Source organism: Falco naumanni, chromosome 7, assembly GCF_017639655.2.
Source record: "Falco naumanni isolate bFalNau1 chromosome 7, bFalNau1.pat, whole genome shotgun sequence".
Classification (NCBI taxonomy): Eukaryota; Metazoa; Chordata; class Aves; order Falconiformes; family Falconidae; genus Falco; species Falco naumanni.
The window spans coordinates 41,976,068-41,995,613 of record NC_054060.1 but is presented as its reverse complement, the minus strand read 5'-3'; the positions used below and the strand labels follow the sequence as shown (position 1 = coordinate 41,995,613).

Below are 19,546 nucleotides of genomic sequence, written 5' to 3'. Positions count from 1 at the left end.
GGTAAACAGAACATAAAAAGCCCCATGTATTTTGTTCTGGTTGAAACGCCTATAATTTATTGGCAATATCAAGGCCAAGGTGGTTTTGTTTTTTTTTTCCTAGGTGGCCTGTATAATGGTCTGCCATCCTGACTAGGGTTGCAGAGACAAGGAGATGGGCCTTCCTGGCCTGGGGCAGGTCAGGGCCACCCTGAAGGGTTCAGCCGCCATTTTGGGGCTGAGTCAGTGAAACGGCTTCTGTCAGGTCAAACTGCTGTTCAGCAACCACCACACTTGAACCCCGTGTCAGGAAAGGTACTTGGCTGTTTTTAACAGCTACTGCACCGCCCTTCCCTGACCCCTCCCTCAGCGGGGCTGGAGCTCCTCCTGCCTTCGCAAGGCAGCAGTGTAGGCGAGGCGAAGGCGGGCGGCGCCCGGCGGGGCGGGGCGGGGCAGGCCACACCTCTCGCTCCCGCGCAGCACTTCCCGCGCTCTGCCCACCTCGCTGGGCGGGGCTTGGCGCGCCGCGACACGGCACGCACGGGCCGGCGCCGGCTGCGCCTGCGCGCCCGCCACGTCTGCCGGAAGGTGGGGCCGCGCCGCCCAGCCCGCCCGCGGCCTCGCGGGGACCGTCGCCGCCCGGCGCCCCCCTCACGGCTCCCCCCGGGCCGGGGGTCCCCCGCGCTGGGAGGAGGTGAGGCCGGGCTGTGCTGAAGCCTCCGTCGCTCCCGAGGGCCGCCGGGTGGGGCGGGGGGCCGGGCCGGGCCGGGCGAGGGCCGGAGGCAGGCGGCCGTGCTGGGAGGGGGGCGCGGAGGGGGGCAGCGGCCACCCCAGGTGTCGCCCTCCAGCCCGGCCTCGCCTGCCTCTGCGTTTGTGGCTGTGCTCGGCCAAGGGTCCCTCCACAAGGCTGCCCTGGGGGGGGGGCGAGCCATTCCCGGGAGTCGGGCTAGAGGCCAGCGTGGCCTGTGTAGCCTCGCAGCCCTTAGGGCAAGTGTAGGCACGCACCTGCCCCCCCCCCCCGCTAATGTCACAAAAGGGACAGCAGGCCTCACAGTTTTCTGGGGAGAAGTTCCTCTGTCTGACTCAGATTATGAATCTACAGGCCAAGCACTAAGGCGTTGTTGTTACCTGTTCCAGTGATAAGCATCTGGCTGCTTTTGACCTCCAGCTGCGTTAGTTTATTTCAGCTGGGAGTGAGTAGGCCTCATGTTCTGTTAGGGTGGCAGGCTGGATGCTCTGTAGCAGGTGCTGATACCAGAAACATGGTGGTCTAATGGCTCAGCCTTGGTTTTGACAGTTTTCCTCAGAAACTGATTTGGTTCATTTCCATCAGTTATCAAAACAGCCAAATACCAAGCAAGTAGGAGAAAAGTATTAAAATTATTACAGCAGTAATAGATTAACACAGTAGGTGTTTGGGTAACCCATACATCTTGCCTCATCAACACCAGTCTGTTTTGTAATCATTCTGTGTCTTTTGCAGTGTGTGGTCCTGAAATTTTAATTTTATAGAGTTTATCAACGGACATCCATCATGTCGTGGCTTGCTGATCTCGCTGGAAAGGCAGAGGATCTACTCAACAGAGTTGATCAAGGAGCTGCATCAGCTCTGAGCAAGAAGGACACAGCAAGCAGTGCAATTTATGATAATAAGAATTTGAACTCTGCCAATGAATATTCTGAACTGCGCCAACATACTGGAGAACTGAAATACCAGGCATCATCCAAAGCAGCCTACATCTCCTCGGCAGCTGATAATATTAAACAACAAAAGGCCACAATCCTAGAAGGAACAGCAAATGTTAAACCAACACGTAGGACATCTTCGGAGGTTGCTTCTCCAGTAGAAAGTATTTCCACACCCAGAGCTGTCTCACATTTTGTGAGAAGAAAAAAGGCAGAACCTGATGATGAGTTGCTGTTTGATTTTCTCAACAGTTCAGAGAAAGAGCCTAATGGAAGGATGGACCCTAAAAAAGAGAAGAGCAAGGCACCTGTTCTTCAAAATCATTCTCGGACTTCAAGCATTAGTTCTGCGTCTACCAGTACACAGAGTGCAAAAACTACTGAAGATAATTCCATCAGGAGCCAAGGCAACGGTAGTTAAATAGTATTGAACGTAGAGATAATTTAAAACCCAAGTATGTCTAGGGTAAGGCTAGGTAATGGATTTACTGTCACGTCATGAAACGTTTAGTGCTAGTGCTATGTCAGATATGTGGAATACAGCAGAGTAACATTTTTTCATCTCTGGGATAATCTTAGATACTATGCTAATTTGACAAGCTGCATAATTCATACCTAAAGCTTTTGTGTTCTCAGTCTACCTCATTGCTACTGTTCACCTTGACCTCCCTGAGCATGACCTAACCTTGCATCCGCCCCTGTACATCCCCACTTAGAAGCACAGGCGCTGCTGCATTTGTTTGATCACTCAGGGGCCCTTGCCTGTTGTTGCCACCTAGGAGAGTGAGTGACTTTCACCAGCTGGTATGTGGTTTTGGCTGGCTGTTGCACGGTGCACCATGTGAGGTGATGTGGGGTTTTCTATGTTCCACCATTGGAGTAAGCTGTGAAACTTGCTTGTCCTGCGGAGTGGGAAGTTGGATGTGGATAGGCTTTTGCAGAGCTACAGGCATGAGAGAGCTAGATAAAGCCTTCAGGTTTGCTAAAAGTAGTTCATTACTGCAAATGTGAAGAAAAAAAAAAGTTCTAAATCCAGACACCTGAAAGAGCCTCCAGGCCAGATAAGTCAAAAGTTGGGAGTTATTCTCAGGTTAACGTGAAGGACGGTGTGGCTGGGAAGCATCAGGAGCTTGTGTTCTCTATCAGACTGTTTGATCTATACTCACTGCTGTTGCTGTACTATTTTGCTGTTGTTTATTCTATAAAATGGAACCAAATGGTTATCTTATTAATGATGTAGTTAGAATACTTTATTACTTATTCAGTACTTAGAGCATGTAAAGCATTGTAAATGCCAGTTTTTTACTTACTGCATTAAATATGCTGAAAAGTTTTAGGTTTAAAAAAGGGATCATTTCTAAAGATGGGAATGTTTTTGTAATTCTGGTTTTGTAACTTTTCAGTAAGGTTTACTACTACTGCTGCTAATTGAAATATCTTGGGCCTGACTGTATGGCCTTGCTGATTGGTGCTCAAAGAACATGTTTTGCTCAGAGTGGCCTGTGAAGTTTTCTTCTGAGGGATTTTTGAGTGGAGTTTGCATTGTGGAGCTGCCAAATGAGGAAGCACACAGTTATAGCATGCTGGTTTCAAAGTTGGTTGTATAGATATATAGGTGTAATTTAAATGTTTTGTATAGCATCTAGCACAAAACTGATTAGCATTGTGCTTTGTACTTTGCCATGGATATGATCTAATATGTGGTATAAATGGCTAATCTCTTGTTTCGTTAATTTCATTCATCTGTTGAGTTTTCCAGACAAAGGAATGAGGATAACTTGTCTGATAATTTGGAAATAGTGTAAATGATTCAAAAGGAAGAAGGTGACACTTCTTAGAACCATTAAAAATAGGAAAGGGATTTGAGAAAATGTGGAGGAAATCTTGCTGTAGCTGCTGCTACTACTTTTTGGTGTGGTGGTGATCAGAATTAATCTGCCACAGCTCCTTGGGTCCCCGGTGGTAGGGGCTGTTGAAATGGTAACAAGGAAGGTGGTGCAGGTTGGTTGGTGATCACACAGTGGAGTAAATAATGTTGCAACAGCTAATAATGTTGTGTGCAGTCTTGCTTGGAATTAATTGCAGTCTGTCCCCTTGGATTTTCAGCAGTTACTCATCTGGGACGTATTAAATTCAGAAGTAGTATTTTTGGATTGCTTGCTTGTTTGCTCATTGCATGCTGTGTTATTTTACCTTAACACTGCTGCAAAGTTTCCAGCTATTTACACACTGGAATCAAGGCTGTTACAGTGCATGTATCAATTTCACAGTATTAATTCAGGATGGTCTGTGTGTGCTTGTGCATGATGGGGAAAGGCTGTTGGTTCCACCTTCCCTGCAAGGGACTGTTGTTCAGAATACTGGCAGGAGTTCCCTTAGTGTTCTCACTGAGAGAGAAAAATAAAAATCTGTCATTTGGTTTCCATAATTTAGAAGATTATAGTTTGTATTGGCAGAAAACTTTAACCACATCTACCTTTTTTTTTTTTCATTAGAGAGAGAGAGATCATGCTTCTGCTTCAAATTACTGCCACTTGGTTTTTCATAGTAAAAGTACTATTTTGAGTAATATTTTGAGAGAATTATTAATACAGAATTATTAGTAAGATGATGTTTTGACTGAAATTATTCTTAAAAGGCTAAAGATACTATAATGTGTGTCTCTGAGTTACATTTTAGGTTTTCTATGAAAACAACTTATATTTTTGTTGAACAACAGTGAACAGATTTTTAAATTACATCCTTGCAATCAAAATCTTAACAGAAAGCCAGAATGATCTCATTTTAAAATTTCCTTTAGTTAATTGCTATGCATATTTAATCTCTTCTGTTACTGTCTCAGCTTCTGAGGACGTCTCTGGGCAGCAGAGTCATAATAAAGTATTAACGTTTTGAAATCCTAAAGTTGACATTAATGTAATAAGAAATAACTTCCATGTCTTATCTTGCAAGATTAACAAAAACATTGCATGATGCATGTATACTGTATAATAGTCCTATTTTTTGCAAGTCTGTTGGGAGAAGCACCTTCATATTCCATTTCAATATAAGCTATTTTGATGATTATGACTATTATGATGATGATTATTACACATTTAACCACTGATGCAGAACATGGATTTAGTTTATATTAAAGCAACTTGGAGATACGTATATTGGTTCTAACTTGCATCTCTCTTTACAGAAACTCCAGACAGTTCAGATTCCGGACTGGGAGCACAAGGGAATGGCGTGAAGGATTCATCACTAAGCACAGTAACTAATCCTAGCCTTTCTGCTAATGATGATTTCAAGTCACATGAGCTATCCAATCTTCGCCTGGAGAATCAGCTGCTGCGGAATGAAGTTCAATCTTTAAATCAAGAAATGGCTTCATTAATTCAGAGGTCCAAAGAAACACAAGAAGGTACTGTGGTTTGGAAACTCAACTATAACATTACAAAAATGCTAGTGAACTAGAAAACAATGCTATTTCTGTGTTAGTGTTTTATATTTACAATAAAATCTTTGTAGTTACATTTGCATATATGAATTACCAAAAAAATTTCTTCATTTCAGAATAATGAGCTGGGAGAAACTAAAAGACTTGTTCAACTACAAAGAAAACACAAATGTTGATTAAAATGATGCGATCAAGTTAGTTCCAAAACTCTGATCTGATTCAAATAGTGTTAGCAAATGTTACCAGCATTAAAATACTTTTTCTGCATTTTAACAGCTATTGTGAAATACTTATTTGTAAATGAGTAATTTCCTTTAAATACTTTAAAATCTGACTACTTTCTGGCTATAATCTCTGATGCCTAGAAACTGACAGTAAAAATAGAAAATCTGGTATTTTTGTATGATTTCACTGGCCTTTTCAAAGCCAAATGAAATGGCAAATATAAAAAATGTGAATATAAATTAAACACTTAAATGATAAAACTTTGAGCAAACCCCTACTGTTAGGCATACAACTGAGGGACTGCATTTTTTTCAAAGTAACCATATGAGCCAGAGAATTGTAATTTCCATTGAAGTTTAATATATGATGTTTGATTAAAAACAGACGCCTCTAAGTTTTCAGGCATCCTTTCAACACTGCTGTATTTTTCAACTGGTTTTAGCTTGAGCTTATTGTTGCATTGAGTTGAACTAGATGCTTTATGCAAAGGTTTCCAAAAACTTTCTCGCACAGACGTATTTGACAGTAGGCCATTGCAAGGGGTGGAGGAGGTATAATTTGTCATCAGCAGTGTGACACAGAATGAAATAGCTGGTTTGGGGTCACCTGCAAGATTTCATGGGTCATGATCTGACAGCCAGTCTGGCATTTGTTACTTCTCAGTAGCTGGTAAAGTTTCAGTGTTTCTTCAGTTTGGTTGTATTTAATTTCTTTGTTTAAGAAATGTGATGGGTGTATTCTGAACATTTACAAGACCTTGCAATAACTACTTTTATTAACTTCAAAGAAAATTCTTATTTTGTAGAATTGAACAAATCCCGGGAAAGGGTTGAGAAGTGGAATGTTGACCATTCGAAGAGTGACAGGATGGTTAGAGAGCTTCGAGCTCGAGTTGATGATCTGACAGAAGCTGTTGGTGCCAAGGATTCACAGCTTGCTGTGCTGAAAGTACGGTTGCAAGAAGCTGATCAGCTCTTAAGTGCTCGGACAGAAGCTTTGGAAGCATTGCAGAGTGAAAAATCACGGTACTTCATAATTCTGCAAATAGTAATAAGTCTGAAAATTCAAGGTAGATGATTCAGTCTCTTTAAGAATAAAGTGAATAAACTAATGGGGAAAGGATTGTATCAGTATTTGAAATACAAGGATTAAAGTTTTCTCTGAGCCTGCTATATCATAGCTGGCAATGGGAACAGGGCAAATGAGTATTAACTAGGGGCAATTGTCATCTGATTATTGAAATACATTTAGTATAAAGTATTTGTTTGTATCGGAGGCCTGAAGCTGAAGATCTCAGGAAAAATGTTTTTGTCTTCAAAAGTGCATTTGCTTTGCCGCAGATACGAAGACTTTTCTGACTTATCTCAGTGCTGGGGTATGAATCGTCAATTGGATACACCAATATATAAGTCAGGGAGGTATATTGTAGTCAGCTGTATTCAGTAGTTTACTGGCTAAATTTTAAAAGCTGGTCTGAAAACCAGGTAGTCGTATTTCTACCTGAAAATCACACTTGATTTCTTCTTTTTCAATTAATGTGTGTATCGCTCTTTCAGGATAATACAAGACCATAGTGAAGGGAGCAGTTTGCAAAATCAAGCCCTTCAAACTCTTCAAGAGAGGCTGCGTGATGCAGACTCGGCACTCAAGCGAGAGCAAGAAAGTTACAAACAAATGCAGGTTAGATATGAAGAGTAAGGAACAGTTTCAGACTATTAAGATCAAATCTGTGAGGTTTCAGTGGTGCTCTCTTGACTTCAGTCTCTGTTCAGGATACTAAGTGCTTGGAAGAATGGGCTGTCTGCTGCGCTAAGTATCCTTGTGATGCTAGTTTACTCTTATATATTTTGAAAGCTTTGTGATTAAAAGTTTTTGACGAATGATGCTGACATTGTTTACTGCTTTTTCATGTTAACTTTAATGTTAAAACAAGTTTTAAAACTAAATCAATAACCAATTTAATCTTCCATGCTATGTTGTTCCACAACAAATTCTTACACAATATTGTGAGCTTAAGCATGTTAAGCAGGACAGTCACTTCTCTGGTAAAGATGTGAGTACGTTATTGCTAGAGACTGGTTTCCACACTTAGCTTGATCTTTGTTACAGATAATAGCATCTTTAAAAATATTTAACAGCCTCTTATTTTGGTGTTTATTTTTTGTTTAAATACATCAAAATATGACAGACTACATTTGATAATATTTTTTGAGTGGAAAGCTTGCTTTTTGTTTACCAAATAAATGTGAAAAATAGGAAGATGGTTATGCCCTCACTATTTCTGGTGAGGGAAGAAAATGCCTATGTTTACTGAGATTATTTAGCCCTTTCTTAAGCAAGCAGAATTTCTTTCCACATAGCACTAATGCGTCTTTAGGTTGGAGGTGGTAGATAATGAGGTGTTGTGACATGTAGTTGCTTTTAAACTTTCTTTTTCCCTTTCTAGGTTAAAGTTGAGACTGTTTAAACACAACATATTGTTTCTTTATTGCTAATAGAATGAGTTTGCAGCTCGTCTAAGTAAAACAGAAGCAGAACGTCAGAACCTGGCAGAAGGGGTAACTGCAGCAGAAAGAAAGTATTTAGATGAAAAGAGGCGAGCTGATGAGCTTCAGCAACAAGTCAAAGTAACTAAAACCCACCTAGAATCTGCAAAACAAGAACTGACAGACTATAAACAGAAAGCTACTCGCATACTCCAAGTAAGCATTTCTGTAAAGTATTTGAAGCATAACACCTTAAAAAGTGTACAGATCAAACTGGATTAATCTAATGTGTGGATTTTTTTTTTTAACATCACCTGTAATATATTTTGGGGCCTATCTATAATGATACCTATACGAAACAGCTACTAGTGTGCATTTTGCAGATTTAAGTTTACAGATAGAGTTAAGTAATTTAAATGGAAGTTCAGGTCCTGAACTTAAAGAAAAATCCAAGTGAGCCATTGCACTTAGTATGCCACATCTGTCAGTGTGTTCCATATTCATGAGTCCAGTCTTAGGCAGATAGATACACAGATGTAATCTACGCTTTGTTCCACACCCAGTGTTCTTGAGTCAAGAATATTGCTCTGTTCTGCTTGAGGCTGAAGCATAGCATATAATGGATACTTACGTGTAAACCAAAGAAAGTGCATATTCTGAAAGGTTGCATGTGATCAACATAAAAACACGGGCAATATCAGGTATTTTGTGCAGAGTTATATACTACTAAGTTGTCAAAGATACCAAGTCCAAACTTAGTCAGTGTGAGTCTTGTTTATAAGAGGCAGAAAAATGCTGAAGCAAAAGGTCTCTGTTTAGAATAATTAATTTAGTCTGATATCCAAGGACAGATTTTAAATCATCTTGATAAATACAAAAAGCATGAGATCAGAAGTCAATGTTGAACTCTGAATGCAAGAGTCAAGGTTGACTGAATTAAATGGTTTATCCTCTTCCCAGAAGAGTTACTGCTGTATTTGGTTCTTATTTGGCTTTGTTGGCAGGAGAAGGGATGGACTGAAAGAGGGTCAGTTTTGTCTTTAGTGTCCATCTTCTCTCTTGTGGTAGCTGGAAAGCCAAAACTTTTATCCATAACATGTTTAACATTCCAGGCACTTCTAAAGAGAAAAGCTGTACTCATCCTCAGATAACACAGGCTTTTAGTAAATGCAGTCTCATGGCATACCAGAAGTCAGAAAAATTATCAGTAGGGAAGCATTTTCATTTTCAGATTTGTAAGGTCATTATTAACTTGGCTAAAATAAAGATAAAGCAGTTCTTTTACCACATGTCTACATTTGAATTTCAGAGCAAAGTCGTTTTGGCATATTCTAGTTGAGTGCTTGTTAAATACTGCTATAAATAATATATTGATTTATTATTTCAGTCTAAAGAAAAGTTGATAAACAGCCTAAAAGAAGGTTCTGGTATTGAGGGCCTGGACAGCAATACTACAAGCACAATGGAACTAGAAGAACTGAGACATGAGAGAGACACTCAGAGAGAAGAAATACAGAAACTGATGGGGCAAATACAACAGATGAGAACAGAGCTGCAGGTAGCTATGATTACGTATGTGTATATTTGTAGTTAACCATGCACAAAGGACTGGTTTCTTGTATATTTTAGGGACGTTGTTTCTAATGTTTATTTGACCTAGTATTAAAATAAGCCAACTTTTGCTCAAGGTGAGACAAATGCTTGTTGATACCCAGTTTCTTTCCGTGTTCTCTCCTACCACTTCAGCTCATTGTGGGAGGAGTACTCTAGGTAGCACTGCTGTCTTTCCTTACTACTGTGTGCTCCTTCTGAGGGAGGCATTTCTCTCCAAACAAGCATGGTGTTTTCTGTAGAGATCATCTGTATCTTTTCCTGCAAGGGCTACTAATCCTTGAAGCAACTGTAATCCAGGTTATCTGCTGGCATAATTGGCTCAACCCAGCAGTTGCACGCAAGGCTACTTTACACAGTTTTAGCATCTAGACAGTAGAAGGGAAGAAGTGGAGGCTTTTAATGTTCACAAAATGAATTTATTTTATTACTGTATTAGTAAAAATATTCTGTATAGAATGACCAAATGCTGTTTATTCAATACACTTTCACCTTCATTTTTCTTTGAAGCAGTATTGCAGATACAGCTTTTTTTGTTGTTCTTATCTATGACGGATAGCAGTATTGTTTGAATGTTAGTAAAATGGTAACATTTCTGTTTATTTCAGGATATGGAGACTCAGCAGGTAAGTGAAGCTGAGTCAGTAAGAGAGCAGCTTCAAGACCTACAAGAGCAGATAGCAGCACATAAAATGGCCAAGCAAGAGACAGAAGCTGAACTAGAACGGCAAAAACAGGTAAGGAATTCTTGAAAGCTGATTGATCTTATTTTAGACTTCATGTGGTGTCATCAGTAAAACGTTGGGCTTAATAAAGGAGTAGCTCATACAGTATTTGGCTTATTTTTTGTCTAGTATTCCAAAGAAGTTTTTGGGGACTTTAATGTCACTAGGCCAAACAAAGCTCAACTGGTACTAAGCAATGGATAGGGTCTTCTGGATACTCCTGATAAACAGAGATCTTGCTGATGTATTAAAGAATAAACATAACCCTAGGGAATGCACAAAATTGGTTGTGATTTTTGAATTTTATTCAGCAGGGGAACAGTCAAACTATAGGGATATAGTAACGTGTGTAACTTATTTATATCAAGGGACTCGGATACTAAAAATGGTTACTGTGGAACTTCCTGTGCTCTTATTTCTACATAAAATTTAGCTCATAAAACAATGTTACTGTAATACCAATTCATAGCTATATTGTAGATCTACTTGTTACTCATTCCTGAATCTAAACGTTGTTACTACCAAACTGCTTTATGAGGCAAATTGCTAGATAAAATTATGTTAATGAATTTTGTCAGGTTGTGTCATTTTTTGAACCCCCCCCCCCCCCCCTTGATTTAAGCAGTTTTGTGCTGAAAAGAGGGGGAAGAAAAAGGTAAACTGATTTCATGTGAACAAAAGGATTTTTCACTAGGAATCAGACGAATGCTTTGCACCCTATTAAAAAATGTCTCTGTAGGAGAAAGCTCGTGTTAAAGAGACTTAATAATGAGGAAAGCAGGATACACTGTACCTGCTAGGAACAGTTTATCGTAGGATTATCTGTCCTTCCAGAAATTACACTTTAATGAGATGCTAGCAGCTTGAACTAATTAAAAGGCAGAAGTCGAGGTCTGCTCTTGATGGATAGCTGATGTTTATTATATCAAAGCAGATGGTAGGTTGTATTGTGTTACTCCTGCCCTTCTGAGGGTATATTTTAACTCAGTACTACATATAGAAAAAGTGAGATGAACTATATTTAAAAAAAAAGGTATTATCAGTTACTACAGAAACTGAAATATTCCATTTGATGGCATAAGTTTATATGTACTTTTTAAAATAATTGTGTGCATTGATTATTAAAAAATTATGGTCTGATCTGTCTGGGAATTCCTTTGAGCTATTTCCATAAGGTTTCTGAGACTGAAGATGGAAAATAAGTAGAGATGTTATTTCTTGTACATCTGATGGTTTGAAAAGAGAATAGGAATATCTGTTTTCTGTAGCAACTGACAGCTGGACTGATACAGTGATTTGAAGACTGTCTTAATTTAAAAAAGAAGCCTTACAGTTCTTTTAAGTTGGAGTTAAGATAGCCACTAAATCATGGCAGTAACAAAACTTGTGGTTAGATTTGTTGTTCAGTAAGTTGTCCTTTACTAATAATCCTTCCCCTTTCACATCTGTTGTTTTAGTTTATTCTGTACTTTTAAAGGAAGTTTTATGTTGTGCTGCATTAGGTAGCTGTGCCACGGGGTTTTAAAAACTTTTAAAAAACGGTATCTTGGATTGATGGGTTTATTTTAGGAATACAGATAACCCCCTCCCAAGTTATTTCCTAATTGCTCAAGTTACATTATTGGCATAATTTCAAGGAAGCAATATAATAAATAGTGAAAGGAAGATAAATCATGTCCCAATGAAATTGTGTAACTTAGTAAAATAGCCTGGATTAATATTTATATTAGGTCAGTCTCCACAAAAGAATTTAGTAGGTCTTTTACGTTGTGTCTTCATACTCAGCCATTCCCTTTTTTTTTTTTCCCTCTCCCCATCCTAGCCAGACACTTAAATAAGATTAAATTTCAGTTTGTTTGATTGCAGCATATTGTTTTCTTGTGTTCTACTGTGAAACTCTAGGTAAGAGAATGTGTCTCAAAATACATGTATGTATAAAATCTTGTGATTGTGATAATTTTTATAGGAACTCCATTATACTGAAGAAGAATTGTATCGAACAAAGAATACTTTGCAAAGCAGAATAAAAGACAGAGAGGAAGAAATTCAGAAGCTCAGAAATCAGGTAGTGTGTGTGTATAGAAAATTATCACTTTCAATTATGAAAACAGCAATGAGAACCATTAATTTGATTAAACTGTACAAAAGAAACATTAAGGCTCTACTAATGAGTTACAGTGAATTTATTTTCAATACAGAGTAGAGTTTTGAGGGAGTACAAGAGGGGAACCATGAAGCAGTAAATAACTGAATTTATAATTGCATGTGCTTTTTCTGATGAGATCCTTTTAACGGGACTTAAGAACATTAAGAACATGAATAATGTCCTACAGACTCAGTGATCCGTCCAGTCCACTGTCTTATATTGGACAGTGTCAATGGGGCCGGCATGTGAGCCTGACCACTTTGTTCACTCCCTTGTACTCGTTCAGCATCAGCAGCTGATTTAGGGACATTAGTGTTTAAGTCCCTATCAAGTCCCACCAGTGTGCTTATGGACCTATTTTCTTTGAATCAGCCTAATCCCTTTTGGAACCTTCTGATAGGTGTCAGAGCCCCTGCAGTCTCCTTGGGCAGCATAAAGGCATAGGCCTTGTTTTGTGTAAATTATCTTAGCTTAACAAAAAGTAGTGTGTCTGTAGAGAAATTGATAATCTAGAGCCAGCTGTGTAGTTATAGTGTCAGAGGATTTGGAAATTGTGTTGTGATAGAAATTAGATGCGTGAACCAGGTCAGATGCACGTGGTCCTGAAGCCAGCATTACCAGAGGAATCATCTGCCAACAGGCTTAGGAAATTTCTGGTTTTGATACCTCGCTGCTTTTGATTCCTGATGATTCTGGTTTTTTGTCATTGAAGCTACATCTTTGTGGTATGATGCTACAAGTGGCTATGGTCCAAGACTGTGCTGAATAGATGAGCTATTGAACATATGGCTAATTTAGAGGTTCCCATTTGCTTTAAATATTTTCTGCAAATTGAACGACATGATCCATGTCTTCATTTGCTGTCTTTGCAGTTTCTATTTGCTAGTACTATCGTGTTTTCTGCCTCGGTGCTCCATAATTCTTCTGCAATGTATCCCACGTTTTCACCATTTTTTTCATTCAAGCTTTCCTGTAGCATGGCATCAGATTCTCCCTGTTTGCACTGAGTTTTTCCTTCCTCATTTGTAAACATTTTATATACTCATTTTGTGAAGTTACAAGTACGATAGCCAGGCTCAGTTATTTAGCTGTTTTCACGCCTACCATTTAAACTCAGCTCTGAGATATAACATTGATTTTTGTGATCAAACTTGTGATTATACAGAAATGTTCATATAATTAGAGGTGCAAAACATGGGAATACATTTTTACATAGTTTGTTGTCATGTAAAATCTTGTTTTAGAAACTGTTAAAATCAAGTTTCTTCTTTTTAGTGTTCACTGGTGATCATTGTGATAATATTATCCCATAAAAATTCTGCCGTGGTGTAACTTGGATCCTTAAGTGCTTAGATTTTTAGTGTTTTGTAATATGTTAGTTGGTCAGACTGAAATTATTTTTTCTTTGCTTTCTTTTTCAGCTCACAAATAAGGCTCTAAGTAGTAGTAGTCAGACAGAATTAGAAAATCGTCTTCATCAGCTGACAGAAACACTAATTCAGAAGCAAACCATGTTAGAGAGTCTGAGCACAGAGAAAAACTCACTTGTCTATCAACTGGAACGACTTGAGCAGCAGCTGAAGGCTATCCAAGGCACTAGTACTAACGGACCTGCCATTAATATGGCAGGCATTGATGGTGCTGAAGGTAAATAAGGAAACTTAATATTGAAACTCTCCTTTCTGCAGTTCAGGCTTCTCTATTTCCTCATACCTTTCCTTGAAAGTCTTGAGTTTATAAGGAAAAAAAAATGCTGAAAATAAACAGCTTATGCCAAGACCTTGTCAACAGCAGCCAGTATCATAAATAGTTTAGCGCCTTTTTGTGTGTAAATGACTTTAAGTAAACTTAATAAACCCAATTTAATTCTTGATACTGTGGCACTATTGGAACAATCACATTGACAAATCCTGTGACAGTTGCAAATAAATCTGTCTGCTGGGGTTTAAACAATGTCAGAAGCAGGATATAAGTATTCTCTTGTAAAATGGGTTTGGGAGGTGAGCAAGAATGGGGTACTTCATTTTGAGAGCTGATCAGAACTCTGGTTGAAATCAGTTTCAACTATGCTTTCTGTTTTTCTTGAAAAGCAGCTTAAAATGTGGCTCTGCTGAGGTTGGTTTGTCTGTACTGCATAGCAATCATCCTGTGTCTCTAGGAGAACCTCAGCAGTTGATCCGTGGTTTTAAGATGTTACTTTTCAAAGTTTGTAATTTTGTATATATGGTAAGTAACTTTAACAGCAATGGACAATACTAAGAGGTGTAAAATCACAATTCAGATTTTAATTTTTCTGCTTATGAAAGGCTTTCTAAAAAAAAAAGGCTGGAGAGCTAGCAGGCTTGGAACATTTCCGTTTGGCTTGTTTTTAAGTAACTTCAGTAACCTTAAGTTTAGTGGCACAAAGGTAACATCTGAGAATCTCTTTTAATGAAGTTGATACATAGTAAGAACGTTAATAAAGTAGAATTTTTTTGAATATATGTTAGTATTGGAAGTGCTATCAAAGTTTTACTGCATGAGGAATAAAAGCAAATGGAGAAACTGAGAGTATCAAACCCATGATTTTATACACCTAATAATAGAGTTGTTATTACATAATTGAATGTCAAGACATTCATCTAGTAAACTCAAATTTTAAAATCATACTAAGCTGAACAAGTATCTGACTTGATTTCAAGTTTATCAAGAATTCTGCCCTCCAGACACACTCCTCTGCCCCCAGCAAAACAGCACTAACAAATCAGATTAATCACTATTTTTGTATTAGTTCTGTACATCTTTTTAATACAGTTATCTAATGAGACTAAGGAGATTTTTTTGCTTTTTTTCCCTTCAAATAGGTGCCCGTATGCGTAATGTTCCTGTCTTGTTTAGTGACGTGGATACCAACATGGCAGGAATGTATGGGAGAGTTCGCAAAGCTGCCAGTAGTATAGATCAGTTTAGGTAAGTGTCCTAAGGGAACGGATTTTGTAGTTTGTGGAATCCTTTTGCAGGTTTCAAGTGGCACACCTTCTGTTTTGAATTGCTTTTGTGAAAGTAGAAGTAAAAAGTAACAAAGCTGAAGTACAGTATGAATTACCAAATACTGATGTAGTTCACTTGTGCTTTCCTATGATATTAATATCTTTGGTATTTTACAAATTATAGTCAGTTATTTAAACTAACACTCCTGTAGATTTTGATCCAAGAGAATCACTAAACTGTGTACAATGAAACCTAACCTTTTTCGTTACCATCTTTACCTTTTTTACTCAGAGGTTTTGACTAACACTGTAAGAGTGTATTAGTGGGGGAATATCTTACATATTCTTTTAGTCCAGTTTAGGCATCCTGATGAAATCAAGATTTTGGGTTCTGACCCAGTGTGGCTGTTTATCTTGAAAGATAATTTGTCTGAGGAATTGGTAAACAGAAATCATTCTGGATCCAGCACAGACTTGCTTTGATCCCTTTTCTGAGCAGTTAGGTTAATTGTCAATATTCACAACAAACATCTGCTCCAAAACTTGAATTAAATACCAATAGAGAAAAAAATTAGGTAATACTTTTTAATCCTTTGAAAGCAAGATAGTGTGATAGGAAGTCCTTTGTGCTTCTGTGGTACTTTAATTTCCTTGTGATGAATATCAGGATTTCCTTGATTGGGACCTGTTATATGTGCTGTTTTAATACTAAACTTCATTTGGCAGTATCATACCCACTTCAGTACACGGATGGGTTTTTATAACTGACATTACTGAGCAACAGTGCATGCATGTAATGCAGTATGCTTTGTAGTAGTGAACTTGGAAACCCCATGTTCTTTTTATCTAATGAAATTCAAGAACAGAAATGATCTATCGAGTGTTTTCAAAGGAATCCAAGGTTTTAGTTGCTTAAATCCTTTTGAAAAATTCATGGCAGCTCTTGAGGTAACAAAATACCTGTACAGCCCTTGAGTCTTAGCTCTTTCAAAAACTCTGAGCCTAGCATGTAACAGATAAAATTGGGATAATATGTTTTATGGTCTGAATTCTGAATTTTCTGATTCCATTTAATGTCTTGAATACATGAAGTAAAATTCAAGTCAGAAACAAAGTCATGTATATAACATCAGCTGATGTTTGTGAGTTTGTTGTGGTCTGAAATGAGAGGAACAGGAATTTATTGCTCAGTGTTAACTCGTGCATTTTGTTTTCTCTTGTGTAGCATTCGGCTGGGAATCTTTCTAAGGCGGTATCCCATAGCAAGAGTCTTTGTAATCATTTACATGGTGAGTAAGCTTGCTTCAAAGAAAGAAGTTTAATTTATGTAATAAGTCTTAAATTGCAAGATCTCTGATGTTCATAAGGCTATATAATTAACAATTCAATGTATTTTTTTGTAAAGCAGACTGAATAGTACTTCTCTAAGTGTTTTAGAGTCATGTTGCTTGTCAGTTTTCAGTTTTTCCCAGGAATCCTAGCAGTCTTAAAGACATTTATGTAACTACCATTTAAAAGACTGTAAAAGTAGGTTTTTAATAGTAAAATCTGGAATAATAGTGACCTGTTTGCCAGGGTTAATGCATCACACCTGTGTGCACTGCATTTAGGAAGATGACATCTCTTACAGGTTTTTTTTAATATTTGTCACTTCACTTTTTGTTCAGTGTCTTGGTAATAGCACTTCTCTAGTAGCTGAAAAAGTAGCAAGAAAAGTTTTTCTTGCTAGACTTAAACAAATAGTAGAAAGTTGCTCATCCATACCAGATGAGATTGTAAGACTGGCAATTGATAAAAATGAAATTCTTCCCTTTCCCACTGGAGGGCAGATGTCTGTCGGTTGAAGTGACCTGTGGTAAGGCAGGTGCACTGGCTACCCTGCTTGGAAGTATTCCACTAGTTGAGTCTTTGAAATGAAAAAAAAAAAACCATGTTGTTTGAGAAGCCATAATGATTCTTCTAAAGAGGGTTTCCGAGAACAGCTGTCATTATTTCAGGATATGAAGCAGGCACATGATGAATAAAGGAAACTACAATTTCCCCCTGCAATTGCTGCTTCCAGCCTATTAAGTACTAGAAGGAACAGGGCTGTTTAGTTTCTAACTTCTCTCTTTCCTCCTGTTCATCACTTAGACTTGCCAATACATGAATAAAATGCTTTGTACCAAAACACTGAAGATTTCTACTGCCTAAGCAGCTAGCTGAAGTGAAACACAATGATTGTTGCGTAGGAGCTGTACGTTGGGCAGCCAGTGGCAGTTACCCTTTTTCAATTCAAACCTTGACCAACTATTGTAACTTGAATATGTATATATATATAATTTTTTTTTAAAATGGAAATGTGACTTATGTATTCTGTTGGTTATCTCCCTTGTTGCACGCCCAGCAACTTGTAATTGTATAGTTTCAGCCAATTTGAATGAGAAATAACATTCCTACAGAGTTCATAAGGATGCCTCAAGTCAGTAAGGAGAAGGAAAGCAGAACTTGGCAGGTTTACAGTCTGGTATCAGCCAGCTGGCACAGGAGTAGTGGCTTACCAGTCACTCAAGGCAGATCACATAATGTGCTGTCTGGGGGCTGGATGTCAGAGAAAACAGCTGGAGTTACTGAGGCATGGAGGAAAAGAGAAGCCAGGGGACATAAATCTGTAGGAAATCAGGCTGCTTTATTTTTGCCATTTGTATAAAGTCTTTAGTTTTCTACAAATGGCTTCTTCAGAATCTGACTTAACATTTCATTGTGCAAATAACAATCCTTTTTTCAGGAGTATCTGAATAATAGGAAAAACATTTAATTGGAATATTTCTACAAAACTAGGTTTTATTAGCTCTTACTAAGGGCTCTCATAGTTCTTGCAGCTGTGAACAATATTTATCAGTGCTGGTAAGTTAATTCTTTTCTTTTTCTGTACCCAGGCATTGCTTCATCTCTGGGTCATGATTGTTCTACTTACCTACACCCCAGAAATGCACCATGACAGTCCCAGTGGCAGATAGACTGAGACAGGACCACATGCTGTGCTAATGTAATTGGGACTGGCAGTGTCTTTGGAATCATCAGTCCCGAAGTATCAGCAAACTTTTCCTCATGGTGTTTAGGAAGAATGAAAACCATCATGCCTCATTTATCACTACTTTTCAAATACATGTACAATGCTATGTAGCTTTTTCAATTTACCTCAAAGAGCATCACTTTCCTGGAGAAATAAAGCTATTAAGCTATGGTTAGCTTTTACATTTTATGTAGACCTTCTGGTGATTAGAGTAAAAGATAAGGCACTTAGAGAGAAATGCAAAGATTTCTGAAATTACAGATATGTATATTACAAATTATTTTAGATCATAGTGGATGTGGACTATGGTCAGTTAATAAACTGTACTTAGCAATTTAAATAAACTTTATTCTTTCTGGTTTCTTTCAGTCTGCTTTTGCACTTCTGTTTTTAACTTTGTAAATAATAGGCTTTTCTTTAACACGTTAAACTGAAAAAAGGATGATGGATTGGTGCAATATCTTTTTGTAAATAAGTTTGAAAATAAAATATTATGCATTCTTCTTAGCTTTGTACTTGTAGTGCAATAGATGTATCTTCCCTACCAGCTGAATAGTGAGGCTGCCTATGTAAAGGCTGGTATTTTAGCTTTATTAGAGAAAGAGAAATGGTTTTGAGAAAGTAAGTTTAAACTCTTTAGAAATAAGGGTGTTTCTTTTTGCACTTGAAATTTATATATTTTGACCGAATTTTCTTATACCTCTCATTACTATGTGTCTTAATCAGATCTTATATTCATTGAAATATTTATTTTTAAAGCTTTGGGTACTTAAAGCTATTTCTATACAAAATCTATCAAAACGTGAAAAATTTCTCATGCCTAAACACTTAGCAAATACAATAAATATTTGGCTGTGCTTATTAGTGTATTAACCCATAATACCAAGCCTACTGTAATAGTTCCAATTGTTAAGACAGTGGTGTTCTGTAGTTATGAATTATCAATACACAATAATACAAGGTCACTTTCTTTCCCTAAGAAATTTCTTGTGTGGTGCTTGAAGCTGAGTAATGAAATGATGACTACAAGCGATTTGTCACTCCTGCTCTTAAGGATGTGGTTCAGTTTTCATGCGACTTGAACACGCGAAGCACTAGGTTCTGTGCATGAAGTCTGTCAGGCTAGCTCCTATGGAAATGTTACAGTGGACAAATGACTGTATTGCTGCGCTGGTTCAGATCTTGTGGAGAAAACTGGAATGTTTTGATGAACTAAGTAATA

The 19,546-nt window shown here is 38.1% G+C and overlaps 1 protein-coding gene across 1 annotated transcript; it reads left to right on the top strand.

The window, feature by feature from the left end:
- Positions 1-544: 544 nt before the first annotated feature.
- GOLGA5 (golgin A5) lies at positions 545-18,831 on the top strand. The gene is made up of 13 exons (XM_040601450.1): positions 545-673; positions 1,463-2,078; positions 4,850-5,071; positions 6,138-6,357; positions 6,889-7,012; positions 7,831-8,034; positions 9,206-9,376; positions 10,038-10,166; positions 12,121-12,219; positions 13,722-13,947; positions 15,144-15,249; positions 16,495-16,558; positions 18,188-18,831. Exons 2-13 carry the CDS (start codon positions 1,514-1,516, stop codon positions 18,266-18,268), a joined length of 2,211 nt encoding a protein of 736 aa, XP_040457384.1. The 5' UTR covers positions 545-673; positions 1,463-1,513; the 3' UTR covers positions 18,269-18,831.
- The last annotated feature ends 715 nt before the right edge of the window (positions 18,832-19,546 follow it).